Genomic DNA, 27186 nt, shown 5'->3' with positions numbered 1-27186 from the left:
TCCAAGGGACCGGACTTGCTCGCAGGTCCTGACGGCGGCATCCCACATCCATACGGGTCGATGCGCCGAAGCGGAGGCATGGTCTGGCCTCTCTCTGGCTGGTAGAGTGCTGTCGAGGTGAGGTGGCTTGCTTTCAAGATAATAATAGCCTTCCAACCGACAGCCCTGGTCCTCGGAAGACCCCTATTTTCTGCACATTCCCGCCACCAGACCAGGAAGTCAAAGGATCTGTATCCGGGGGGGTTAAGGGTCGTTGATGGGACGGGGCCCTCCCTCGGCCCAGGAGGAGATTCGTCCCCTCGCTCGGTGGGATCGATGACCAGCAGGGGCACAACTTTGAAGAGACGCTTGTCAACCAAAGACTAGCTGCTTGCGGGGGGCGTGAGAGATTCCCGGATGGCCTGGCCGGTTTCATGGCGGGTTGACATCAGATCATTCTCTGAGTCTGGCATATTTGACTTGACATCCATGACATGCATCCGTCCCGCCGGTTCGTTTCGCCACAAAAGTTCCCCGGGGACAGAAGCTTCTCGGGGCCTCCGTTTGGCTATCACTTCGTCTCATCGGCGTATTGGCCCGCGCTCTGGAATTAGGATCGCCTCAGCCTTTGTGTTTGAGGTCTCGATATGGCTCCAGTACCCCAACTTTTTTTGTCACAGATTTGAGGGAGCGTACTAATGCCATGCATGCATCTGGTCTGAAGCGTGCCATATGCCTGACGTCTGCTTCACTTGACACCTCTTCCCTCTGCGACTGGAGTATGTCATTCACGCCCTAAGTTTCACTTTTCCTATTTTTCCGGCTCCTGAATTACTCGTTCTGCCTTTACCCCTTGGAATTGAATCGTTAATTGCTCAAAGTCATTTCCCTTGCAAAGGGGTTCGTGAAGCTATTCCCCGCCGCGATGGGTCTCGTCTATGGAGGTGACGACAACTCGTCACTTACACCCTCAACAATGCCCATCACCCCTTTTCATCTTTCCAATTGTGGTTGGACATGTTCCACGTTGCAAGAATGCTAATTCAGTCTGTCTGTTGCTATACGACTCTTGCTGATGTTCGTATAGACGGCGGCGCTTATCAACCTTGGTAGCTAAACGAGTGGTTGGCGGTGTTTGATATCCTCGGCCCCTTTTCCAGTCGCCAGACTGTTCAGCGCGACTGTTGAGGCTTGGCTGCCTCTCTCGATGTGTTGGTCCAATATCGCGAGCGTGCTAAGCGCCGGCGGTTGCTGTCGCTGCGAGTTCGTTTGCTCTAGAGGTCCGACCCCTAGAGATGCATGATTGAAACTCCACAACCAGACTTTTGCCCTGGAAACGCGGTTCTACTTTTATCGAGCTTTACGCGCTTGTTTTGGTGTGTTTTGCATGTTTCTGTGGAATTTTTGGCCCGTCTAGGCCAGTTTGATGAAAACCTCGTATTCCTATTCAAACCATTGCCAGCCACGTCCACACCTTCAGGAATAGCTCTCCGATTCAAGTGAGATTGGCAGAACTGATAGGTGATGGGACTAAAAGACGTCATTAACGTATGTTCTCAGAGACAGGACTAACGGATTCTTTTCCGCGTCTTTTGATAGCTTCATGTTGGGCTTCTTTTGGTCCGCTGGTTTTTTTGGGCTCCCGTCTGCAAGGATTGACGATCGCAATGGGCTACAAGTATCGGATGGGTGGGCTCTCTCAGTGGGTTCTATTACGACTTTCTAGTCCGTCGTCTCTTGGACTTGTGCGGATGTGATCAAGATTGCATTAGGTTGATGTGATGGCGTGGTTCCGCGTGGGTGATGTCGTTGTTGGTTCCTTGGTCAACCGGTTTGGTTCCAGGGGGTAAGAAGCACCATGAGGGTTTTACAGACTTCGGATATGCTGGAAATTGGCAAAAGATGATTAATCTGCGTTTCTTTCATCTTATAAATCAGGTTTTGATGCCGTTAGTGTGATGATATTGGCGTTCCTTGCTCCTGTGCCTGGCACTCTAGACGAGAAAGGGGGAATGGGCAACTATAACCGACAAAGACAAATGGAAAATCGGTCTCAGGCTTGAATCTCTTTCAATCTCGGCTCTACTGGGAGGTTCTATGGACTGCATTCCCCCTGGTGTGCTCGCTAGAAGCTTATCTTCTTTGTTGGTCCTGACCGTCACTCCATAGCTTGACAGACGTTCCAGCGTCTCGACAGTCTTTTTGATGCAGTTTAGGATAGTTATCCATTCTAAACTAGACTTCTAGTATTTAAATAACAAATATGAAATATTTCATGGAGGCTAGGTAGTCCTATTGCCCGGCTGGGATGCGAATCTTGTTGTTTGGGTGTTGATCATCAGTATGGCTTCAAGAAAGGCTACTAGTCACAATAACGAAGCGGGCAGACCGATAGCCGTTTCAATGAAGTTTTTTTATTCTCCATATGACTTTAAGTATTGAAATAACAAATATTTAATATCCCAGGTAGGCTAGGTGGCCTCATTGTGTGGTTGGGATCTTGATCTTGGTGTTGAGGTATTGATCATCTTTACGGCTTCAAGAGAGGCCACTGGCTACAATAACGAAGAATACGGGCGAGTCTTCTACTACAGGCAGAAGAAAGACTTAACAAAACGGACACTGTGTTAGCATTGGGATATGATGCTATGATGTGTTGATAATGAGTTCTTTGTTATAGTTGAAGCCCGGCCCTTGATGTGTTAACTGAGCCAGAAGACTGAAGAAGACGGGCTCTCGGTTGTTACTATAAAATTCAGAATGAAAATTCATTCATTATAGGGCTTTATATATATTACAATAAATAAATGTGTAATTCCTCAAGGCGTGCACGCAGTCTTAATGTCTGATCGGGATGTGAATCTTGGTGTTTTGGTGTTGGCCATCATTACGGCTTTAAGAGAGGCCATCAACCACTGCAACAGATGGTACAGGTGTAGACTCACAATAGAATTCGAACAGAGTCGCAAAACACAATAACCTGGATATCATTACACTTCTGTGGTGGCAGCTATGGAGTGAATCTGGGTTACAATGTGTTGCTCGGTTACCCTATACCCCACGAGATTGTTCCGTTTGCGCCTGAAGCGACAACGAGTATCATCAATTTTGAACTATCGGATCAATGAGAGTAACACGGATACAAAGACTGTCAAGTTCAACTCGAGAGCAGATTAATATCCTTGTGGTGATAACCCTGTGGTGCCGCCCCAAGTCAAAAACACCATCCGTCACCATCACCAACCACGTATCATCCATGAATGGCAACGCTTGCAACTCGCATCAACAACTACCCTAACCCTATCTATCTAGCTGGATCCCAATGAAATGAATGCCCATCGACTCCTCCCATGAACCACACTCCCCCGAGTTTTCTATCTACTTTGCAAACGAGATGCGTTTCCTTCAGTTCAGTCCCAAGCCTTCCAGGTATAGTTATTTTCCTCCCCTCCCCAATAATGATTGCATTGCCTTGCTTGCCTTGCAGCCCTCCCATCATCAATTCATCCCGTCGTATCGGCATCAAATCCATCCCCAGAATTTTTGGTCAGCCTGCTCAAACTTCGCCATGCAACCCATACCATGTCATGCCATGCTACCTACTGCGGTTGAAATCAGTGCTATCTATAACTATGTAATAAATTTCGATCGAGCCTGCTGCTCCCATCATGTCCTCCACCTCGACGGCATTCATTCACCCGCACACGGAAGCGACCGTCTGTCCTCGCTACCTATAGAGAGTAGTGTGCTTCCAGAGCCTGTCGGTCTCGCGGCTGCATCTGGCCGATAAAGTCGCCAAACTGGGGGATTATTTGCTTATAAATGTTGATGACCTGAGTACATGTCAGTAGTTGAACCAGCACAGGGCGTTAATAGTCAAGACTCACGTTCTGGAAGACATCGTGCAACTCTTGCCTGATGGGGCTCTTCAGGCTTATATCACGATATCGGGCAATCGCCGTAAAGTAGTCGAGCAACACCTTCTCCATGGCCTGGGGGTTGCGTCCGACAATCATCGAGAATCCCTTAAAGGCCGTCGCCTTCTCCTCGGTTGCCTCAACCTCGTCCATGAGGCTGATCCACTCCTCGGAGAATGTTCCCAGAGCAGGACCCAGCTGTTCCGAGTTATCCAGACCAAGTCGACCCAGAGCCATAGCGGCGTTTTCGCCCAAGCCCTTGGGCACGCGTGGGTTGGTGATGATCTCGACAAATCTCTGGAGAAGCTCCTGCACCCAGGGTCCCATGTTCGACTTGTGCTGTATGGCAATCTCGCCCACCGACCAACAGGCATTGTTAACCACGCCGAACCCACTGTCAATGTCCTCGTCCAGGACGTTATCCAGTTCGAGCTGCTTGAGTAGGATGGGGATGATGGTGGGAAGGTAGCTCTGGAGCAAGGGGTAAACGTATCTGGCGCAGTCACCCAGCAGAGCATATGCAGACTGTCGGACCTGGTCGGCAGGGTTCTCCATGCAGAAGCTGAGAAGTTCAAAGAACGACTGTTGCGAACTCTTGACAAGCGTGGCTGCCTTGTCGTCATCGAGTGCCTGAACGACAGCGCTCAGCAGATCCAGACTCGTCACGAGGAAGTCCTTGTCGGGCTGGTCGAGGGCCGGGTTGCTGGAGGCGGCCAGTGTCTGTTCCAGGTTGACGTGGATAATGTTGACGCATCTCAGGAACGTGGGCTCGGCGTAGGGAGCAAACGCATCGCCAAGTGCCATCGCCACATAAGAAAGGCACTCTAGCAGAGGGAAGAGCTCCCGGGACTGGTCGGATACGCGGTTGTATCGGTCGATAAGGGCGGGCATCAGCTGGCCTGACAGCTCAGGGGTTGCCAGAACAGGTCCGATGAACTCAGCCAAGGTCTGAACACAGTCGTAGAGGATGTACATGTTGCGATCCTTGTACTTGCCAAAGCATCGGACAAACTGCTGGATGATGGGACCACAGTAAGGCTCGAGGATCTTGCCGGCCGTCTCCTCGAGGTTAGCAAACGCGGATGCGGCCGCCTCTTGGACCTTCTTGTTCTTGTCCAGCATGTGACGAAGGATACCATCCATGATAGGAACAAAGTATTGGTCCTTCTCCTGATCCTCCAAGTTGGCAGCCCATGACGAATATCGACCAAGGGTCCAGCAGGTGATCTGTCTCACCACGGGCTCAGGGTCCTCGAGCAGTGAGATAAGGTATGGTACTAGCTCACGAAGATGAGGGACCACCACCTCCATGCAGCCCTCGGCCACGGCGCCAAGAGCCAGGACAGCAGCCTCTCGGTGAGGCCAGTCGTCATGCTTAAGGTTCTGGGACAGGTAGGGGAAGATGGCCTCGAAGACGGGGTTTCGGAAATCGCGAGCGAAGACGTCTAGGGCGGCGGCGGAGCACTTGCGAACGGTCCACCTCTCGTCGGGGTTGGCATCATCGCCGTCGTCATAGTCGTCGTCGACCTCTCCCTCCTCAAGATCCTCATCCATGCCACCAAGCTTCTCATAACCTTCGCCGTTCTGGGACTGGCCTGCAGTTTCGGAAGTTTCACCATTGGCCTTTCGCGCAAGGGCCTTTCTGGCGAAAGCGGGGCGGATATCCTCCTCGCGATCCTCCTCCTCCTCATCATCTGACTGGCCACCGAGCAGCGCAATATCCTCGCCGCTGTACACCATACCCTCAAGCAAGACTGGGATGATCTTGTTGAGGTAGGGCTGTAGCGCGTTCCAGAGGTTCTCATGCTCGCCCACGGCCAACCAGAACTCAACAGCTTCACAAGCCAAGTCCTCGTCGTCGCTCTTTTGCTGGGAAATAATGTAGTCGACGAGTCCGCTCATATGCGGCTGAAGCTTGTCAGGTCGGGCCTCGACGAGTCGAACAAACGCACGGCAAACTTGTCGTCGAACATCAGTGTTTTCGTCGCTGGCCAGGACAAACAAGTGCTGAAGAAGGTCGTCGATCGAGTTGAGCATGGCCTGCGATTTTCGAGGGGTGAAGACGTTGATTGCCGTCAGAGCACTGGCTCTCACCTTGGGCAACGGGCTCTTGGTGGCAGCAATGAACTGGGGAAGCACATAGTTGAGGGGCCTCTGGCCATTGACCTCCTTGGTCAGCTGGCCGAGGTTGTCCTCGCAGATCTTGGCCAGGGCGGACATGGCACCCTCCTGCGCCTCGTTGGAGGTCTGCCCTGAAGTGTTGCCAACCAGGTCGAGAAGCTGAGGTAGCAGCTCGGGCCAGCCCAAGAGAGTACCGCAGCGGATAACCTCTGTGGCGATGTTTCCAGCAAAGTTGCGAATCTGCGAGTTCTTGTCCTGGAGGCACATGGGAACGGCCATCTTGATGAGCTGGAGGCTGGATTCGGGAATCTTCTTCCACTCGGTCCGGACATTGTTCTTGAGCATGATGCCGGCAGCGGACCGCACCAGGTGAAAGTCTTGCTCGGAGAATTGGAGGCCATCGGGAGGCGAGGAGCTGGAGAAGAGGTATGCGAGGTAGTTGTTAATGTCAGGCGAGGTCTTGGCCTGCTGGAGCATCTGCGGGGAGGAACATGGTCAGCCCTAGGGTCGGCGCAACAATTGCGACAGGTACGGGTCGTCTCACCAAGTCGGCCTGCTTCTGGGCATTCTTGTCGAAGCCGCTGAGGGAGTCCTTGAGGCACGCAGCAAGCTGCTGCAGCGACTCGGTTGCGGGTTGCCAGGACATGGCTGCTGAGGCGTCGTTCGGTTCGGGCAGGATCTTTGTTTGAGGTTCGCAAAAGAAAAAGGTGGTTGTAGCGAAGTGGAGGCGCGCAGAAGCGGGATGGCGAGCTCGAGATCGACTTTCACATCAGCCAAGGTCCGCAGCTTCTACGGTTCGAGGGTCAGCAATGCGCAGAGCTCAGCAGGACAATAAGGCTCTGGAGGCGGACAAAGGCTTTGGAGGAGGCCGAGCGGTGGGCTATGGGATAATGGGATATGGGATATGGCTGGGATGGTAGTGGGCGAGAAGCGAAGGTGCCCCTCAGGTGCAGGGATGTGCAAAGGTCGTGGGGCCACACGTTGATGGGAGCTCGACTCAAACGTACCCGACTCTCTCCTAGGTTGCTGCTGGATTTTGTCAAGTCTGCGGTTGATGCAGGGGACTGATAGAGGGCGTGAGAGTCCCCGCTGCGACTGCGACTGGGTCGGCGACGGTCGCGACGTTGGGAGGAAGAGGAGCAAGGAAAGAAGATGGATGGAGAGGAAGAGGTGATTGCTCCAGCGAACCTAGGTCGAGATGAAGAAGCACAGTAGAGCACAGCACAAGCTGCCCACCAAAAGAAGGAGGTTTTGGTGTACGCAGTAATAAAGTGGGAGGACAGCCCAGGCCCAGTCCCAGCCAAAGCCAGACCAGGCGAAGGGGGGGGGGAAACGGAGACCGGTGGGCGGCAGCGACTTGCTAGATTGGGGCTAGCCGTGGCGAGATGGAAGAAGCACGGTCCATCTGGCACCATGCAGGAACAGCCAAATGCAACCTGAAACAAACATCCGAGCTGTTGGAGCACGGTGCCAAACGACCCGAGACGAGGAGAAAAGGGAAAGAAGGGAAAAAAAAAATTATTCAGTGGCGGGGTGCGATAACGATAACCCGCCTGGGTCGAGCGGGTCAGAAGGTCTCTCTTTTTTCTCTCTCTCCATTTGAATGCGGGGGTCGCCGCTGATGCCCTTGAAGATCAGGTCTTTTGTCTGTAGCTGGAGGTCCAGTATCATGATTATTGGTCGGGTTGATTCTAAACGACAAGATGCTGCTCGTTTACCTGCCTGTTTAAATCTTGAAATGGAATATTTAACCCGTTTGACCGTGAATCGTTTCAACTCATTTCCCAAGTCATCCGCTCCTGCAACGTTCCGTCGGTTACGTGGAGACAAAGTAGACCCCCAACGATATTCTCCTCTTTGTTGGCAACAGTGCGAGCTCGACAACAACCGCCAAGAGATCATGAAATTCAGTCGACATTGACTCCTCCCTGCAGTGTGGCTAGCCGCGTGTGAAAGCTACCTGAAGCAGGGGGCCTTCCTCTTTCATCTCAACCCGTCGCACTCTGCATTCATCCTAGGAACAGGCCTTGTTCACAGCTATGCATCACTGCCAGCTCACGACTGGCTTGAGTGCCACTCGATGCGTTGTTGCACAACTCTTCATTTCAGGTACCACAAATGTGACACAACCTCTGGCGGTGGCCATTTTCAAGCCTTTAACCTGGTAAGCCAAGTTTCGTCGATCAACAAGAGTGGGCGTAAACATTGAAGCTATGGTGCCCAACAAAGGTCCACTACCATCTCGAGGCCAAGTGAGAAGCGTAATGCATTGTCTGTCCCGGACGAGATACCTAATCTATAAAGGCGTAGTCTCAAGCTGAATAATCTGCCATCGCCCGTCTCGACCAACAAAGGCATCATTGTGCTACACGCGCGTTCCCGTGAGATGACAAACATCTTGTCTCAAGCCACCCATCTCTGCGTGTATAACGGCGGAATCGTCCGGAGCTGTACATAGTCCATGTTGTAATCGTTCAGTATCGCCCTGACAGCTCTGTCGTAAGCGAGGTGATCATGTCAAACATCCGAGAAGCTATGCTTCTTAATCGCACAATGTAGCTCCGGCTTCTCCTGCTAAAGCTGGGACCTTGGGTTGGGGCTCCTGCAAGAAGTCCGGGTATCTAGTCAAGTGCTGGTAAATACAGCATTTTGAATTCCATGCTAGGTCTCAAATCAAGCCGTAGTAGATTTGGCACTAGGCTGTAGCTTCTCCAAGACAATCTGAACAATGGTCTTGAAGGCCTCCATCTCCTCCTCTACCGTGCCACCCATGCCGGCATCGGCAAAGCTCATCGAGTTGCTCACGTAAACCGGGAGCTGCGTTCTCCGGGCCAGCAACTTAGCTAGACGGGTCGTGAACTCGACTGACGACTCTGACGAGTAGAGCGTCGTGGATAGCGGCTGCACAGGGTCGAGCCTCTGACAGAATGTCAGCAACTGGGCGTCACATGAATAGATGGTCGCACTCACGTTTGGCAAGGCATAAACGAATGAGCCCATAGACGTTGGAGTAGCGAGCTCGTCTTGTGAAGCCGTCGTCAGGTTGAGCAAGACCGACTTGGCTTTCGTGGATAGGCGTAAGTAGATGCGGGTATCCAGAGAGCGGGGAAGGGGCACTGAAAGCTCGACTGTGTCTGTAGCCATAGCGATGGAGTGAATCAGGCTAAGTATTAGTGAGGCTGAAGTGAGATCAAGGCGTGCCTTCTATTGGTGGTGTCGTTGGCGAGGTGAGTGTGTAGGAGAGTCTTATCAGATCGAGGTTGGAGGCTGAAGGAGGTTGGTGGCGGGGTTCTCTTTGGGCGTGTGAGCAAGCACCACAGACGGTCGTTCACATTCAAAAATAATAATTATCGATCAGAAACAAATAAATAGAGATTCTTGAAGAGTTTCGGCATAAACAGCAGCTCCTGTAGCTGTCGTCGCTATCGCAGAGTCTGCAGGTTGATTGTTTGAGCTTTCCCAAATCACATGATCTGGCCAAAACCCCACGGAAATGGCAAATGGTCATTCCAGCTCCGCAAAAATGACTGTACGAGTTGACGGGAGGGGATGGAACATGAGTTGAACTTGTGAACATTATCTTGATATTCTTCTTCTTCGTATCAACTTTTCCCCACTTTCTGCCAGAATCTGTTTCTTCTTGAAACAAAAGGTCTTGCACAGATATCGTCATAGCCGTCTCCTACTTCTACCCCGCCATGAGCCCTTCCTGAGACAACATACACACACAACATCGACACACACACGAGCATATTTTTAAGCCATGGCTGCATCCGAAGATGGCCACCACATCGAAATAGTCCCGGATGACAGCGCCTGGGGCGGAGTAGAGGACAGCATGGAGGATCCCGAGGAGGTTCGCGTCATCTTTTGCGCCTTGGATTCATTCTTGTGAGTATGGGACGAGACCTGCGGCCACGAGGGGCGATTCACCATCAGAAAAACGTATTCACTCAGATTGAGTTCTCTTTTCGAGAGCTGCTCTATTACAACTGTTTCATTATGCTGAGAGATTCATAGCCAATACGCTAAAGTCTCTCACTTCAACATCACCCACCTCCGTCGCCAGTCCTTCTACGCCCTCCCCCAGAACCACTGGAAACTCCTTGCAGGACCTCCCTTCAACTTTCTCGACACCCTCGAGAAGGTGGATGACGCCATCGATGAGAATGCCGAGTTTGCCCGCACCATCGCTCGCTATGGACTCCAGTCCTTCCGGGCGATTGCAGCCGACTCCGAAGGAGGAGAGCCTAGCATGCCTCCTGAGTGGACTGGAGTCGCCAAGCACTCTGACGTCGACAAGGCCAGGAGCACCATCCGCCAGTTCTACCGCGACTGGACTGAGGCTGGAGCAGCCGAGAGACAGGCCAGTTACGGTCCCATCATGAAGGCTCTTGAAGCAGAGAAGCAGAAGCACCCCGAGCAAACGTCCTTGAAGGTGTTGGTACCAGGTGCGGGATTGGGTCGACTAGTGTTCGACCTTTGTGCGAATGGCTACACAGCCGAGGGAAACGAAATCTCGTACCACCAGCTCCTGGCCTCTTCTTATATCCTCAACAGCTGTCCCGCAGCTAAGCATCATACTATCTACCCTTGGGTTCACTCCTTTTCGAATCACCTCACCCGAGCCAATCACCTCCGAAGCTACCAGGTTCCAGACGTCCACCCGGCTTCGGTTCTGGCTGCCACCCCGAATACCGGGGAAATGTCCATGTGTGCTGCCGACTTCCTCTGCCTCTACTCAGACGAAGATCACAAGGACCAGTATGACGCCGTCGCCAGCGTCTTCTTCCTCGACACAGCACCAAACCTGATTCGATACCTCGAAGTCATTCGACACTGCCTCCGACCTGGAGGTGTACTGATCAACGTTGGCCCCTTGTTGTGGCACTTTGAGAATAACGCTCCTGGGAACCATGGCCTGGGCGATGGAGAAGACGGCGAACACGACCACAACGCCTCATCAGGGATTGCTGACCCGGGAAGCTTTGAGCTGTCGGACGATGAGGTCATTGCTCTTCTTGAGAAGATGGGATTCGTTGTCGAGTGGCATCAGACTGGTGTCGAGGCACCATACATACATGACAGCGAGAGTCTACTACAAACGATATACAAGGCGAGCACTTGGGTGGCTCGTAAACCAGCTGATGCAGGTAGCTCATGAGGTAAAGGGATGACTAGAATAGATGCATAAAGCAAAACGGAAGCATCAATAAACTCAGTGAATGTAAATACAAACTGCCACCAACTCTATGTCTATCATACATTACTAAACACCATGACTACAGCTTCGAATCTGCTGCCATGAGCTCTCCCCGCTGCCATAGCGAACCACCGTCAATAGCAATCGACTCTCCATTCACGTGAGCACCCGCCCTGCTCGCAAGGTACACCACAACACCCGCGATATCCTCGGGCTGACCCAGCCTTCTCATGGGGTTCGCCTTTCCAATCTGCTCGGCGCCGCCCGACATCTCCAGGAGTCCGTTGGACATCTTGCTAGGGAAGAAGCCTGGGCAGATGGAGTTGACGGTAATGGCTCGGGGACCCAGCTCCATGGCCAGGTTGCGGCCGAGGTGCAGAACTGCCGCCTTGCTGGCAGAGTAGCCGTACGTGCCCTGCTTGCCGATGGTGCCGACGCCTAGACCTGCGGTACTAGAGGTGATGATGACGCGGCTGGGGTCCTTGATAGAAGCGCTCTTCTCAAGCAGAGGGGTGAACAGCCGGATCGTGTTGAAAACAGCCTTGACGTTGAGATCCATGACCTTAGCAAAGGCCGAGTCCGGGTGCGTGTCGAAGCGCTCGCCCCACGTGGCGCCGGCGTTGGCAAAGAGGATGTCGACGCGGTCAGTGTGCTTCTTGACCTGCGCGAGGAGACTCTCGACGCCCTCAATTGTAGACGAGTCGGCGGGTGCCGAGATGGCGACCGCGCCGGGGGAGCGGTTGGGCAGGGCGTTGAGGGCCTTGCACGCCTCCTCGCAGGCCTTGGCCTTTCGGGAAGAGATGAAGACCTTGGAAGCTCCAGCCTGGAGGAACCTGTGGGGTATGATGTCAGCAGGAAGATAGTAAAGGGAGGAGGGTTCAACGTACGCGGATGCAGCGTGGAGGCCTAGACCGCGTGAGCCGCCGGTGATGACGGCGACCTTGCCCTTGAGGGAGAAGAGCGAGGGAAAGTCTTCGAGGTGAGCTTCAGCCATTGTGTAGTCGTTTGTTGTTGATGAAGGAAAGAAAAGAAGATGACAGCTGGAAGGCTAGAATTGGAGATGAGTGTGGTGGTTGCTTGTTGACCAGGCTGAGACAGCTCACTCTCAAAGTAATACCAACGCTAAAGTCGATTCACAAGTTCAACTTAAAGATTCAAATCTAAGTCCCAGAGATGAAGGATCCAAATCCTATATACCAAAACCAGCGGCAAATCCCCCCTTCCACGGCCTCGGAGCTTCCTCTGAGGACGCGACTGGGGTCGGTCTCGGCCGCGTTGCGGGGAACAAGATGCCGAGGCACACTCTCCACTGAGTGGGTCTCCTCTCGGTAAGCTCCTTATTTGGGCCTGGATCGTCAAGGACGACTCGGCCGAAAAAAGAGAGTGGTTGGAGCACATGTGCCGGGGTTCTTTTTTGCGGGGGAGCAAAGGCGAAACTGCATTATCTGATCGTCGTGTGTCATGATGGCGTTGGTATGTTGCTTGGGCTTGATGAAGCATGTCTACGTGGGTGCTAGGGGCTAGGGGCTAGGGGAGCAATACATCACTAACACCCATCTCACTTAACTACAGCACAACACCACAAAGACTTGCACGAAGAAGTTTGCTCAACGGAAAGACGACTTTGACTAGTGAATCGGTATCTGATTGACTTTAACGAGAGTAAAGGTGTCATAACATCTCATGATATCCATTCTGAACAATCTGCCCATAGATCTTTCATCTTCCTTGCTCGTACTTTGCTCATAAGCCAACGTGCAAAAGCAGATATCCACCAACATGACCCAAATAACAACATATAAAGAATAGCAGAGAGTCTGAAATATCCATTCCAAAAGCCTCTGGTTCGCCTGTGAGGCACTGTACTTGTTTGGTGAGTCCTGTTACACCTAACTTTCCTGCCGTATCCAAGTGAAATGTGGCAATGCCCCAGCGTGAATTCGTATCCAAGGAAATCGTCTCAATCTCGTGTGTACCAAATATTAGACTCAGAAATTGTAAAAAGAGAGTGCGTAGAAGGGCATGTGTCGTGTTCTCTCAAGGCGTACGGCCATCAACCCCAGCGTCTGACTGACGCAGGCGGGCTTCGGTCGACGCACTCAAAAAGCTACCTGGGTATTCAGGTAGCATCGGCCATAGTCGAAGCTCCTCCCCAGCTGGACTCGATGATAACGAAATCACTTGGTCCAATTTCGCAGATATGCCGGTGGACAGGACCACCGGCCTCTGGTGAACGTATTTATGCTAGTGCCGTTCATGACACCGTGAAGTCGGGGCCCATTTGGGTCCCGTGAACGTGTTGTTGAGGCGAGGTGTAGGCAGGCTACTGCCTGCGATGCCTCCTGGTATGGGTCTTCTTGAGCCAACAGGCATCGACCGCGTCTTTGGCGATTGGTAGGTCCTCAGGTATCACTCGGCCGACGAAGAGTACCTTGACATTGTGCTCGACAGTCGTCAGCTTGGCGTAGTTGACCCGGGATTCCTTGGAAATCTTTTCGCTCGGATCTGTGATTTCGACCCGAACTGGACTGTACCCAAGCTCAGGCTCGTTTGCCAGATAATGTGGTCTTGACCTCATGTCATGGACAATGCCGTGTTGCGAGGGCTTAGCGCCGCTCTTAGTACAGCCCTTTTTGCCGTACGTTGAGATGGGCCTGGGCAGTTAGCTCGCTTCTTATCAAGTGAGTGCGTGATGGATGACTTACACGCACTGGCAGTGCCCCTGATCATTTGCGATCACGATGAAGCGGCGGAAGTGAGCAAAGATCTGGCCGCCATATTGATCAGCGTAGATCGCCACACTGGGTGCGCCTCTTGTTGATTCAGGGTAAGACGCCACGCTGGGTGCGGATCTTGATCCCGCTGGCTCAGGCCAGAGGACCTTGAAAACCTGCAAAAGGAGTTAGCGATGTGTAGGAGTACGACCAACGGATATACGCACCTCGCCAGGTTGGAAGTAACTCGAGTGCACAACCTGATACCCTGAAATGTCGTTAGCTAGGACTGAACCACGTTAACGAGAAACACAAGACTTACGGGGGTCTAGCGGCTCGTATTCACCCGCAGTACCTGCGATGTGCTCTTCAACGCGAGCTGACGTCTCTTCAGGTTCAGCGGGTTCATAGGCTGTGTTCCCATGTATCAGTTGGCAGGCTCGTAGTTGAGTACTAGACAACATACCTGCGGGACCTGCAGGTCCACCGGCAGAGTATTGATCCCTGCTATATTTGCGGCTTTCATGATAGGCTGCCTCGAGAGCTGCATCATCACCATCCCCAGCACCATGATATCCTCCTGGATCTATCATGTATAGGTAAGTACTCGGCCAACTGTCACATTTCAGCCAAACGCACCTTGTTCGTTCCCTGGATAAGGTAGGTATTGTCCGGTCTCATGATCGAGATCTGTTTCAGTTAGTCAGACTCGGGATGAACATGGCTTTATAAATACTCACAGAAGCGACTGGCCTGGCCGGGATTCGGCTCTTCTTCTTCTTCATCATCATCTTGGGCACGGCTCTTTCCCTTTCGATGCGATGATTTGGACTTGGATTTTGAACTCTTCGACTCCTTTTTGGATGATTTGTGAGACTTGGACTTGGACTTGTTTTTTGACGAAGCTTCTGTAGTATAATCTATCGCGGCTCGACGTTAGCCAAGACTGACATTGGGATGGAAGCGTCGGATAGTCACGCGTATAGCAGTGATCTAGCCAAAAGCTTGCCTGGGATGGTATTACGTACTGGCTGGGTCGCCGTCGCCCGGAGATGGGGGATCTTGGAGAGTAAGCGTCGATACGTCCGGGACCTCGTCAGTTTCGCGAGGCGTGGAAGGGTCATTGGCGACTTCAGATTCCCATTGCATCAGAACCTCGCCTATGGGCGTCATGATTAGTTGAGTATCCTCTCGGGACAAAAAGAGGTAGACTAGGAGAAGAATCACGCACCATTGGCATCTGTACCCTGGCGATAGTGCTGGCCGTAGGTTGGATCATAGATCCAGTCGGACCATTGAACATTGCTTGATGAATACATAGACATGATGGCATTGTGCGCGGGGAGTCATGTATCAAGATTCCGTAGCACCGAGCCCAAAATCGAACAGGATATCGACCGACGTAACGATAAAGTAACCAGAACAAACAGATGGGAAACAATATAGTTGGCTCGTACAACAGTTAACAAAGTCGCCCAAGTATGAAGATAGAGCAACTGAAAAGATCCACCAGCGTGGTGGGAGTAGACGTCAACGTCGAAACTGCTCAAGGTGACGACTGGGCAAATATCGAAACACAAAGCCTGGCGCCAACACCTCGAAAGGCTCCAAGGCTTTGTAAACGTGCAGGATTCGAGGTTCCGGAATTCTGGGTTTAAGGCTGGAAGTGTAGAAGCACCAACATGAAGATGGTGGGTTGGGGGCTTATGTAGAAATAAACCAACGACTGGAAGTAGGAAGAGCAGAGAGGGCAGAGAGGAGAGCCGGAATAGCACCAGGTCTTGCGGCTCAGCTGTTCCCCAAAGGTGCGAGCCGGACCTGGGAACTGCGGCTTGGTTGCACGGGGACGGAGGTCGGGGTTCCCGTTGGTCCCTGTCGTGGATGTGCTGGCGACGTATCGAGACGGAGGGGGAGTGGTGTAAATGACTGCACTTGGCGAATGCCGCGGGGAAGCTGTCTTGCTTTTGTTTCAAAGCCGGAATGGGACTTGTTGCGTGTTTCTCCTGTCAACTCAGTTGAGGTGGAAGCGGTGTCCCTATGCAATGCATGCAAGCCGGTGAGAGGTCAGAGTATCTGCAAAGACTAGGATGACCACTTGAAGACGCATAAGATATGCTGGAGGGCGCCAGCTAGTGGTGGTCTTTTGATATCCTAGAGCAGCTGGGGTTGGTGGTTGATGGTGGACTGTTCGAAGGTGTGGTGGTGGTGGAACAAGGCATCGACATCTGCCCGTGATGATCGCAGGAAGGGCTGAGCAATGAGCAGCTGCAGAAACAGCCGCAGAGGCAGCAACGGTAGCTGTAGCTGTAGCTATAGCTGTGGGAGCTGTTGTACTGCGTCAAGGAGACAGACGGCTGTGATGTAGACTGAAGTCAACGGGCTCCAGCCAGAACAAGTCTCACGAGTCCCGCCAGCCCGAGGAGGTTATCGGACGAGACAGAGTGACAAAACCGGACGGCCGAGAGAAGAGTGCACAGCAGAGCGGCAGCCGTAGCTTATCAGTTGCTTTTTACAATGCAGCCCAGCATCTCTTATGTCGCGCATCACCCAGCGAGTAATAGAACGGGGGACAAGTGGGGATAGAAGAAGTGGAGGAGGTGGACTCAGGGAGGGGACTGAGGAGTCAACATGCAGGCTCGCATGACGACCTCTAGCCATTCTCTGTGGGAGAGACCAGAGAAGGAGGAAGCGAGAGAAGTAGAACCAGCCAAGGTTGAGATAAACCCGGCGCTCGATGGAGAGCACCACACACTGGCGCCCATCTGAGGACGTTCCGAAGAGAGGGACCGACGGGTGAAGGTACACGCCCCTCCGGATGGAACCAGCGCGCGGGAAGACATGGACGAAAGACACAGAGGAGCCGAGTGATTGGACGAAGACGAAGTGGAGGGGAGTGAGCGATTTTGAGGCATCGGGAACCCGTGCAGCTTGAAGCTGTTAGGTGACCATGTAGAGTTACAACGTCGACGAGGCTCTGGGATGGAGCAAGATGAGTGGTCAAAAATAGCACAGTGCGGGAGAGGCACCAGTCAGAAGCTCGTACGGTGGCTGCTCCAGCTTGTCCAGCTTCCTTCCAGTGATAACGCTACACAGTCCACGGCAGCTGCAGGCCTCGTGGGCCTCAAATCGCAGCCACAGAGCCTCAAGAGTCATCTCGAGATGACGGTGGACGAGTCGAAGCACGAAGCGGCCGAGTCGGTGAAGTGGACCTATTCATGGCTCCGACGAGGAGGAGTGGTGCCCCGGAGGAGGGGGTCCCGCAGCCCCGTTTTCGGCGGCATCGACGGGGGACCGTTGGCCATCAAACTGCTTGGATGCATGCCCGTGCCGCTCCTTGGCCAGACCAGGCCAGGGATGACCTCCAGTGGGCTTGACGGGCTATTTATGCAGCCCGGCAGGCTTGCGTCCACCTCACACAGTATCTCGGAGGTGTCATGGCTTGGCCCTCTCACATGAGACGCCATGTTTCCGCTTGATAGGCAGGAGATTGTCCATGAATAAATTTGGGGTCTAAGCTGTTGATTGTGTTGCTCCTCGGTGAATCAGAGCAGGCCATCCAGGAACCGGGGCAAGCTTCCCCGAAAACAGGGCTAGCACTTCGCTAGGATCTACTACGTTAGTGGCCCGTCCCCCAGACACGGGCCCTCCCTTAGTGTCACCGTTATCTCGTCTCTCCCGTCCTCTCCGGCGATTCGATTAGTGAAGGGAGAGAAGGGGGAAAGAAATGGAGGGCCACCTAGCCTGCCTGGAAATTGGACGATCTCGCGTCGGAGCTCCAGCTGTCAAATCTCCAGCTCCCAAACTCGGAAAGTTCAGTCTGCTCCCTCCCTTCTCTCTCTTTTCATCCCCGCAAAGTTGCAGAGCCGCATTGTCATTCATTGCCTCGACTTTTGATCGCCCGCCTCTTGTTTTCTCGGCTCCCAGTTCCAGCTCCGGCTCAAGCTCCAGCTCCATCCATCCACCACACTCTCGTCATCAGCCATCATCTATCGATGCCACCTTGGGATAGGTATGGACGAGCCGCCCCCATGAGGTCTTCTCCCTTGCCATAGCCATCTTGATCATTGTCCATGGATGCCGCGTTGGTACGTGATATCCACCAGAGCTTCACGAAACCCCTCCAAGGTTCTCATCCCCATTACGCTCAATCCTCGCCCCGTCCTGTTCCTGTGCCTTTGCCTGGGACTGATGCGTATCCTCGAACCCGGATCCGGGTTGAGGGCGAGGCTCATGACTCGGTCCAAGATGCTCCGTTGCCATCGTTGCCATCCTCCAGAAGCACATCCGTATCTGGATACTCCATGCCACTCGACAGTGTTGCTTCACTCTCCAGCTTCCAACCCGCTAGCTTCCCAATCACCAAGCCGGACGACGCTGTCGTGTCGCGTTCCACTCCAGCGCCCACGGCCTCCGTTTCACCAACACCACATCGCCCACCAACTTCCTTGTCCCGATCGTCTTCGCAGAAACTAACATCTCGTCCTGTTCGTCAACATTCCCTTCCGCCAGTATCAAAGAGCCACGAGTCCCTTCGTCCGACATTCCTGTCCGCGTCGCTGCCGTCTTTTCGACAACTCTTCGATCCGGTTCGGCCCCAGCAAGCTACGCTCCCGGGCTCCGCTCCACCGTCACCGCCTCCTCGGTCACCGGCCGCCTCGACGCCGGAAGACTCTGGGGCTTCGGCAACGAAATCCCTGGCACACACTTCGACACCCCACGAAAGATCCATCGAGCTGGCTGACGGTAGTCCGTCGAGGGGTCGGAGCCCCAACCCTGTTGATCGGACTGTCCATTCTGACTCGGACTCTGCATCTGATTTGGGCTCGGAATCATGGTCGGGGTCTTCCCTCGATGCTGGGTCGGAGCTAGAGCATATTGAACCCTCTGGTACCCGACAATTTCCACCTCTGCCTCCCTCAGCACCTCTTGTTACCCCAGGAGCCCCAGGAGTGATCCGCCGCAAGGCGTCCATGACCAACCGAATCACGACATGGATCTCTCAATACGAAAGGAGCCGTACTCCGCGGCGTTGGTCCGGTACTGACACGCGGGTTGATCCTGTACCAGAGGTGAATGATGCCAGCAAAAGCAATGTCTCCAAGGCATCTGCACCTCCGGAAGATGCAGTGGAGCTACTCTGGACCAAGCTCAAAGATCAAAGGGCCAAATTAAATGATATCAAGTCTCAGATGTCGAGAAAAAGAAAAAGGCTCAAGGAGTTGCGGGGTGCCAGAGACCAGGCTGATAATGCCTTCATGGCTGTCATACGGCCTGTGCTTGTCGATCCAAATGGTTCACTTCCGACGTTGCGTGGCAGCGTTGACCGTATTGATCGTCGGCTGGCAGAGATGCAGCGCGTGAGGACTGAATATCAGGCCTTGGAGCGTGATTACGAGGACCAAGAAATGACTCTGGACGAAGAAGAGGAAGAGCTCAACAAATTGGAAACCAACTTCTTCAGCTTGCTCGCGGTGGGCAATACCATATCCATACGGCCACCCAACGAACCTGAACCAAAGCAGGACACGCCAGAATTGCTCAGGGGCATTTCTCCCAATGGTCCTACGGATGACCCTCACCCACTGTTCCAAGAGCTCATGTCGGCTGTGGGCGATCTTCAAAATGCCAAGGAGGACCTCGATGAACTCTTGTTCCTTAAGGGAGAGCACGAGAAGGAGCTGAATATGAAAACTACGGCAAACATGGAGTTGACGATAGCCGAGAAGGAATTCTTGGCCGACTTCCCAGCGGACCAAGACCGAATGACTGATAGCGTGTCCAAGCTACAGGATAAGGTAACGCAGCTCCGGCAACTGTGCGAGGAGAAAGGGGTGATGCAGAAGCACCTGTCTTCACAAGTGGCTTATCTTTTGTACCCTCAACAAGGGTATGAGGACATCGACCTAGATTCTGAGGACGAGTCTACCCACAGCCTCGCCCATGCCAGATTCTCGGTGCTACTAAGCCAGCCGGAGCATCTCTTGCAAGAAGAGCCGACAACGGCTGGTGGAGCGCTGAAGGCTGCAGCCAAGCTACCAGACAGCGACCCAAGCAAGCGAGGACGGATGCAGCTCGCGTCAAAGGAGTATTCCATCGACCGGCTCATCATTGCGCACAACGAAGGTGGCAAGACGGACTTTGTCAATCGGTGGCTTCTGCATCAGCTCAGGTTGTCACCTCTGAAGGCGCTGCTGCTCTACGTGACGTTTACCACCAGCCAAGGACTCAAGATTCGCGACCTTCTGCGGTGGCAACGCGATGTGTTGCACTATTGGTGGGTTGGCGAGCGGCGAGACTCGAATCGAGCAACGAGTGAGAGCTCAGATTATCAGTCAAAATTCAGGACAAGCCAGCAGTCGAGGAGGACATCGGACGTGGGCAGTGGAGTCGGCTCACCATCAGAAGGGTGGCACCCACACTGATGTGAGGTCGGCGATGTTGCCACATTCTGCTACTGGCACCGGGTTTTTTGTGTGTTTGTGTGCTTTTGTTTTTTGTTTTCGCTTCTTTTATCTTGTTTTTATTGATCTGCTTGTCTGTTAAAAGATGGGGGCTGTTGCCATGGTTAGTTGGGGATGGGTGGCAGAGGAGGAGAGCCATGGATACGTTATGCGGAACCAGACCGGAACCAGAACCAGACTGGTCGCAACAGGACCTGGGTCGAGCCTAGGGTGTCAACGACTTTTCTTTCTTGAAGCGTTTTTTATGGGATTTAGGGATGGATTTTTTTTGGTATTTTTTTGGTCGATATTTTTGTGTGTGCGAAAGGCAAGGCGTCATGGGTGCAAAACCTGATACCCAAGGGCTCAATTTGTTTCCGCCCCTCTGAACGGGGGCTCAGAGGATTGGATTCGTGTGCTGTCTGTTTTGTTCCATATAGGATGTGACGGGGAAAATAAATGATATGGATTTTGGCGCTGGGAACACCTGCTCGACTGGAGACTGAAGTGGACTGGGCTGGGCTGGGCTGGACTGGACGATGGATGGGCTGCGGATACGTTCATCCACTGAACTGAACTGATCAGATCAATACTAGGGGGGGTTCTTTATAGCCAGCCATACCCGACATGTCCCCATTGCTTAGCTGCAGGCAGGCGGTCTTTATAGTACCCATCACGTCGTTGAATCAGAAGCAGCTGTCACATATGACGGGACGGTCAGAGTGGCGCCGTGGGCAGGATCCGTCTGAAGAGCATGCCATGCCATGGATGGACGGATGGGATGTCGAGAATGGAAGTTGGCCGACCTTGTCCGTCAAGTCCCGTTCCCCCCTCCCCGGGATCGATCTCCCCTCGGGTTGTGATTGCCATGCGCTTCGTCTCGAACTATTTCTCCACTTGAACCGCTAAAAGAGCGAGCGTTAGTTCCCGTCGAGCGGGGGGGGGGCCTTGAGAAAAAACGTGCCCGTTGTGGAGGGTGTCGTCTCGTCCTTTCTTGGAGGGGAGGGGGGGCTTCGGGACGAGCCTTTCACGCGGGGATCCACCAGCGGGGGGTCGGAGAGAGTGTGTGAGATCCTTGGGAAGTACCGGTACTCGAGAGACCATCTTGGAGGGTCCTCGGTTCACCAGAAGGGTAGGGGGGAGTGTGCAGCAGCCGTGGGTCCTGCTGGAAAGGTTAGGTCCTCTGCAGCCGGGCATGTGACTGTGATTTTGTTTCGTTTTAACTGGAGCTCTTATTGTTATTGTGTGTTTTCGCGGCTTCTCTTTTGCCGGGGGGTGTGTGTTGTGTTGCCGCCCATATGGATCCATATTCTTCTCTCTCTTCCTTTTTTGTAATTTTCTCATCGCGTAAGAAGGCGACATCATCATGCCACAGCGATTTTTTGCAAATTCCAAAATAATGTTCAGGAGACACCTGCAGCTGAATGCACTTTGACGCGGGAAATACAATTGCCTAGTGTGATCATGGAGGGGGGACGGGGATGTAAGTAAGCAAGGCTGTGAGAGGATTTGTTGCATTTTTGTGATTTCGGGAAGGGGGTGAGTCATTCTAAAGATGGTGTTGAAAAGTGTAGAGAGTGACACGGCAGATGACGACAGTAAAGATGTATGTTTATGCGTAGGTAAGAAGACATGATACTCGAGCCATGGGGTGATGAGAATACATGGATACCCCTAGCTATAGCAGCTATCTCGACAGCTCCGGATACGGCGTGCTACAGAAACAAGGTGTTTCAAGCATCACTCAATACCCCGGATTTATCATCCCATCCCATCAAAGTTTCCGCGGGAGCCACATGTCAGAGAAACCACACACACCGTGGGGGATCTTCACGACGCGGGACGTCATGCGCCCATAGGCAACGACCATGCATCTTGTGGGAAATCACAAAAGCGCCGGCGCCAGCTTCACATTTGACAACCTAAGATGCTGTGAGACCCGGGGCCACGGGGAAGCCGACCCGGGCTGCATGTGCACATTCTACATTTTCCCATCGACGATCAAATCAAAAAAGGAAATTATTGAGGCTCTGCTCTTTTACTTGTTCTCTCCCGAGAAACCAAAGTCTTGTTGACTGTTCACCGTAAGTTTACGCCACCCAGCGTTGAAATGTGAGGTTATCCGCATTGGCGTTCAGCCGTTTGAAAGGAGGGGAGGGGAAAAAGCCATGTGTGCAAGCCTGTGATGTCACCATCAACCAGAGGGCTGAATCTTGGGTTCTACACCATGTTTGTTTTGCTTTTTATCTCACTTATCGAGGGTGGTCATCATCTTGTGGGAAAGGGTTGAGCCGACTGAACCCATCATGGTGGTTCAGCATCTCAGGTTGTACCTTTGATACCCGACCAGCATAGATAGGGGATGATTCAATTCATAATAATGAGACTAATTCTTAGTCAACTGGTTCCTTAATGATAAGGTAGACGGTGCCGTTTATACCGTGCCAATGGTTTCACACTGCTCACTCGCCGTTCCCGTCTCAGAGAGAGGAGTATAGGCATCGAGAAAGGAGAGCATATTCAGGTTAATAGGAGTAAAATACTTGACCTACTCTGTAGTGAAATGGATAATGCTCTGGGTAAACAAGAAAGAGTGGTCATCCTTCAACAACATTCATTGTCCCTGCCCGTAACAACCGATGACCCAGCTGATGCTGATCTAGTACCAAGTCCATCTACTCAGTATTCCCGCTCGAATAGTTCCTTCAAGGCCTGTGGTGATTGAACGGGTAGAGACTCGCCGCCGAGCCACTCTAGCATGCCGGGTCTTGATTCCGGTCGATCCATCATCTCGGGTTCCTTGTTCTTTGGCACGTTGTAAACATCATGATGCTCTGGCTCGACAGGATCCTTCTCCTTCTTCTTACCCCACCACCACTTCCATTTCTTCTTCTTCTTCACCTTGAGCACAGTAGGGCCAGGGAGTTTCTCTTCAAGTCGGTCGTGCTCCCTGGTCTTGGCCAACCCCATACTCTGGCTGATCCGGTGCCAGGACATGTCGTTGTTCTTCGATTTGACCGCCACCACCTTGCTTTGGACTAGCCCGGGAAACTTGATGCCTTTGGGAACGCTGCTGGAGTATTGGAACTGCCTTGTCTGTGGATCGTACCGCTGGTGCAAATGGTGGCAATGAGGAGTGTGATGCGCATGATGTAGATGATGAGTATCAGGGACGCAAAGGTGTGCTTGATGTGGGTGATGGCAGTGTTTCTGATGATCAATAGATCGCCTGCTAGCCTCCTCGGAGTGTCTGACTTCGTTGTGTCTTCTGCGATGACTGTGTGTACCTTCATCCTCGACCGAGGACCTCCTCCCAACGGCAGAGGACTCACGGGTGTGGACATGCGAAGACGGCTCGACCCGAGGATGCTGCTCGTCGGTCGAAGTTCTCTTCTTTGATCGTACCGAAGGCGGGTAAGAGGGATGAGACAAGGCCGAGTGCCTTGATGCCTCGCGGGAGTGGGCGGCCTGTTGTGAGGTGAGGGCTCCGTAACTGTAGCCGTAGCTTCCAGAGTAGCCGCACGTTCCAGAGACCCCATAAGAGAATCTACTCGTCATGATTGTAAGGTAGTCAAATTCGGGAGAGGGGGAAAAAAAGTGAAACTGCTAAATGTGAGCATCCATTGCTGGCGACAGCTGATGAGGAGAGTCGGTGTAGGGCTGGTTTTGGTGGTGATGAGTTATAGGAGAATTGTAGGATGCTAGATTGTCTTGATGAGAAGGAGGTCTGAGGATCATGTTTACCTAGGTGCACTTGCACGTGGTTCTTGCGATGGTTGATGCTGTTGAAGGAAGGAGTGCCAGATGGCAACTACCTTCTCTGTTCCATTGTATGCCTCCTCGCTGAGCCAACCTCTCATCTTTGCATGTTTACCAAATAATATCTTCCAAATTGGGGAGAAGTACAAATCTTTACCCTAAGGTCATTCAAGTGTATTTATTTTCGTACTATCGTTGATACGTTCTTCCCGCGACACGGGTTCAGGGTATGTTTAAACTCACCCATGAGTAGCTGATTCAAGCGGCGAACGCAGCACTTAGTTTATGAGCTCGTTGAATAAATTAGTTCTCTTCGTACACCATGTACTAATCCAAATGCCCAATCATCAGGTAACAAACTAGGGGCGATATCGTACTCCGGGAGCTAGCATCGGTATAGCTCTCATGTCCAACAACACAAAACGCCAACTCTCGTCAACCACAAAGATCCCAATCACCCACCACTTTTTCCTCCCTCAAGATCCAAATACATCAAATATCAATCTCAGATCATCTCTCATATTCAACAACTCACAAACTGACTCTCATGGTCAGCGCATGCTTCAGGTCTTGAAGACGTGCAGTCCCTTTCAATGTCTACGGACTTTTCCATCCGGATAACATGGCATCTCGCTCCACAGCACCAGATACACAGGTCTGGGCGGTTCTGGCTGCCAGTCCATGTAGTCGTTCATCTTGCTCCCCATGCCAAACTCCTCAACGCACTCTTTGATAATGGACGTGACGGCTGTGCGAAGTCTTTGGAGGTCGAATGGTCCAGGTCGGTCGAGATCCATCTTCTCCTGGCTGGTGTTTCGGTGGGAGATATCTTGCTCAGAATCTGCGTCAGACTCGGAAATGGCGTCTATGTCACCGTCGCTGTCGACAGTTGGCTCTCGCATGCGGTTTCGCGCCTGGTTCCGCTTTGCTTCGCGGCGACCGCGACGTTTCTGCTTCTTGATTTGTTTGGCGGACTTTGGGATTGCCGACTGGCTCTCAGTGGTACGGTTTGTGGGCTTTGCGGATCGTGCCCGGCGGTTGTTTCTGCGAGACATGTTGTAGATGGATGTCGGCGATGGATGTATCTCCAAGTTGTGGTGATGTGATCAAGGTAGCCAGGGTGGATTCCTGTGGACCAATGTCATGATCCCCGCTGGGAGGTAGGTGTTTCGGAGAGTTTATTGCTGCCATGTCGTCTTCTTGCTGATATTTTGAGTACAAAGAGTAGAATCCTCCGGGTTGAGAGTGAATGGTGAGGAAAAGGTAGGCAGGAGGTGAAGGCCTCGCCAGGCACATCAAACAGCAGTCACTAAATGTACTGGGACGGTGACTGATGCCTTGATATTTCATGGTGTTTCTTACTTCACTGCACAATAGGCAACGTCCCTCGGTGAAGTAGTGCTTGGAGGGCTGGTCTTGATCGAGCAAACATCAGGACTTGCAGTGCAAAGAAGCCATGTTCTTTGAAAGGAAAGGCGCCAGCAAGCCACACATAGACAGAGAAAACAGAGAGGTGATAAGGAAGACCAATTGGGTCATTGGCAATCTTTCAAGAAATTCGCGCGTGACATGGCTTGCATCTTCACCTGAAGATCCCAGCTTTCAACCAGGGTCAACGCCAAAGGCTTCGGTAGTTCCCAGATTGATTCACTCCATGAAGCGACGTGATATCTATGCGAAGAATCTTACAGCCTAAAATCTGTGGGTTTGATGTATTTACTGCATAGCCTGTCTGACAGCTATTTCTTGACAGACTTGCAACAGCCTCATCCAACTCCCCCAAAGAAACAACAGTTAGATTAAGCTCTAAACATGCAGCGTCGGTTAATAGCTTCTGTTTCATCACCCCTTCACATTGCCGAGGCATGCAGCAAATCAGGATCGCTCTCAACTCTCAGCTGAACAGCTTGCAGTCTTGGCATGTTTGCATCCCTGACACGCCAGAGCGATAGTCAAAAACGTCCGAGACCCCCGGGTGCCAGGGTTTTTTGTTTGCATTGCCTTTCTTTTCAAATTGTTTGGCTGCGGGTATTGGCGTCTCGAGAAGTCATGGTTGGCGACATATTGACGCTGGTCCGTCGGCAAAGTACTCCAGTGCAATGCTATTCCTGTGGTAGGCCGAAGATCCTCACTGGACTGTTTGTATTGGAATTACTAATTCGAATGATAACGCAGAGTATGCATATCAGTATGCACGCCTGGCTGGACGGACTGAAGCGTTGTGCGAAGACGACGGTTTTTACGATTTGTATCAGACCTGCGCAAATTGTATCGAGGATGAGACCGACTCAGACAATGTCAGAGAATACGTCGAGCCAAAGCTGGGACGGTTCGTCGACTATTGCGCCAGCTTTACATCGTTGACGAACTGGGCGACTATGGCTACAGCTTCTGCCACTTTGGCTACTGCCGCGGAGGATGAGCAAAGTTCTGCTACAGAGGCGGCGAGTACTAATGATGCAGATGATTCGATTTTCAGAAACGTGCCAGCTGCCACTTCAAATCGTAAGTATTGGATTCTCGCTCCTTGTCTTTGACTAACTGGAGTAGATGCTCCTTCAGTAACGGGCGAGTCAGATCAGCTAGATCCACCAACTTCGAGTAGCGCTTCAGAGGCAAAGGGTATGCTGACAATACTTCTTCCGTACACTATCTGACCCTTGTACAGATAGCTCAGGCCGAAGCCAAGCATGGATTGCCGGACCTGTCGTCGGCTCGGTAGTGGTTGTCTTGGCCCTCGTAGGGGTTGGCATCTGGTGGTACAGACGGCGCAAGAGGACACCAAAACCCCCTTCAAGTCCTCAAGATAACCAAGAGTCGGTCCATTTTGACAAGCCTCAGCTGCATTCGGAGTGTATTCCTCGACCCAGCCCCGGACAAGTAGTTACAACATTGCCTGCCGACCAAGGCCATGCTCATTCGTATCCTTATGGCGAGATGCCAGCCAATGAGGCACCCGCTTACGAGCTATCGGCTGAAGGCAGACGAAGAATGGGGTAGAGAGGCTGGATGCATGTCAACCGCAGGATTCTGTTTGTCAGGCGTGACGATGT

General features: G+C 52.5%; 8 protein-coding genes across 8 annotated transcripts; 3 read left to right on the top strand and 5 right to left on the bottom strand.

The window, feature by feature from the left end:
* Nucleotides 1-3710: 3710 nt before the first annotated feature.
* On the bottom strand, nucleotides 3711-6663 carry MRS44_014670 (uncharacterized protein; the record flags this gene model as incomplete). The annotated part of the gene is made up of 3 exons (XM_046284643.2): nucleotides 3711-3812; nucleotides 3867-6494; nucleotides 6562-6663. The coding sequence occupies 3 exons, from the start codon at nucleotides 6661-6663 to the stop codon at nucleotides 3711-3713; spliced, it is 2832 nt and encodes a 943-aa protein (XP_046127761.1).
* A 2027-nt stretch (nucleotides 6664-8690) lies between these two features.
* MRS44_014669 (uncharacterized protein) lies at nucleotides 8691-9161 on the bottom strand (the record flags this gene model as incomplete). The annotated part of the gene is made up of 2 exons (XM_046274138.2): nucleotides 8691-8936; nucleotides 8988-9161. The coding sequence occupies 2 exons, from the start codon at nucleotides 9159-9161 to the stop codon at nucleotides 8691-8693; spliced, it is 420 nt and encodes a 139-aa protein (XP_046127760.1).
* A 619-nt stretch (nucleotides 9162-9780) lies between these two features.
* On the top strand, nucleotides 9781-11181 carry MRS44_014668 (uncharacterized protein; the record flags this gene model as incomplete). The annotated part of the gene is made up of 2 exons (XM_046277205.2): nucleotides 9781-9908; nucleotides 10038-11181. 2 exons carry the CDS (start codon nucleotides 9781-9783, stop codon nucleotides 11179-11181), a joined length of 1272 nt encoding a protein of 423 aa, XP_046127759.1.
* A 118-nt stretch (nucleotides 11182-11299) lies between these two features.
* On the bottom strand, nucleotides 11300-12214 carry MRS44_014667 (uncharacterized protein; the record flags this gene model as incomplete). The annotated part of the gene is made up of 1 exon (XM_065618505.1): nucleotides 11300-12214. One exon carries the CDS (start codon nucleotides 12212-12214, stop codon nucleotides 11300-11302), a length of 915 nt encoding a protein of 304 aa, XP_065474577.1.
* Nucleotides 12215-18004: 5790 nt separating this feature from the next.
* On the top strand, nucleotides 18005-20356 carry MRS44_014666 (uncharacterized protein; the record flags this gene model as incomplete). Its single annotated transcript, XM_046274137.2, has 1 exon — nucleotides 18005-20356. One exon carries the CDS (start codon nucleotides 18005-18007, stop codon nucleotides 20354-20356), a length of 2352 nt encoding a protein of 783 aa, XP_046127756.2.
* A 2697-nt stretch (nucleotides 20357-23053) lies between these two features.
* On the bottom strand, nucleotides 23054-23932 carry MRS44_014665 (uncharacterized protein; the record flags this gene model as incomplete). Its single annotated transcript, XM_046277204.2, has 1 exon — nucleotides 23054-23932. One exon carries the CDS (start codon nucleotides 23930-23932, stop codon nucleotides 23054-23056), a length of 879 nt encoding a protein of 292 aa, XP_046127755.2.
* Nucleotides 23933-24723: 791 nt separating this feature from the next.
* MRS44_014664 (uncharacterized protein) lies at nucleotides 24724-25188 on the bottom strand (the record flags this gene model as incomplete). Its single annotated transcript, XM_065618504.1, has 1 exon — nucleotides 24724-25188. The coding sequence occupies one exon, from the start codon at nucleotides 25186-25188 to the stop codon at nucleotides 24724-24726; it is 465 nt and encodes a 154-aa protein (XP_065474576.1).
* A 994-nt stretch (nucleotides 25189-26182) lies between these two features.
* On the top strand, nucleotides 26183-27133 carry MRS44_014663 (uncharacterized protein; the record flags this gene model as incomplete). Its single annotated transcript, XM_065618503.1, has 4 exons — nucleotides 26183-26206; nucleotides 26251-26638; nucleotides 26684-26755; nucleotides 26802-27133. The coding sequence occupies 4 exons, from the start codon at nucleotides 26183-26185 to the stop codon at nucleotides 27131-27133; spliced, it is 816 nt and encodes a 271-aa protein (XP_065474575.1).
* Between the last annotated feature and the right edge of the window lie 53 nt (nucleotides 27134-27186).

This window comes from Fusarium solani (assembly GCF_023522795.1).
Source record: "Fusarium solani strain SB1 chromosome Unknown bctg00000010, whole genome shotgun sequence".
In the NCBI taxonomy this organism is placed as follows: Eukaryota; Fungi; Ascomycota; class Sordariomycetes; order Hypocreales; family Nectriaceae; genus Fusarium; species Fusarium solani.
The sequence above is the reverse complement of the archived record's forward strand: the minus strand, read 5'-3'. Positions and strand labels throughout refer to the sequence as shown.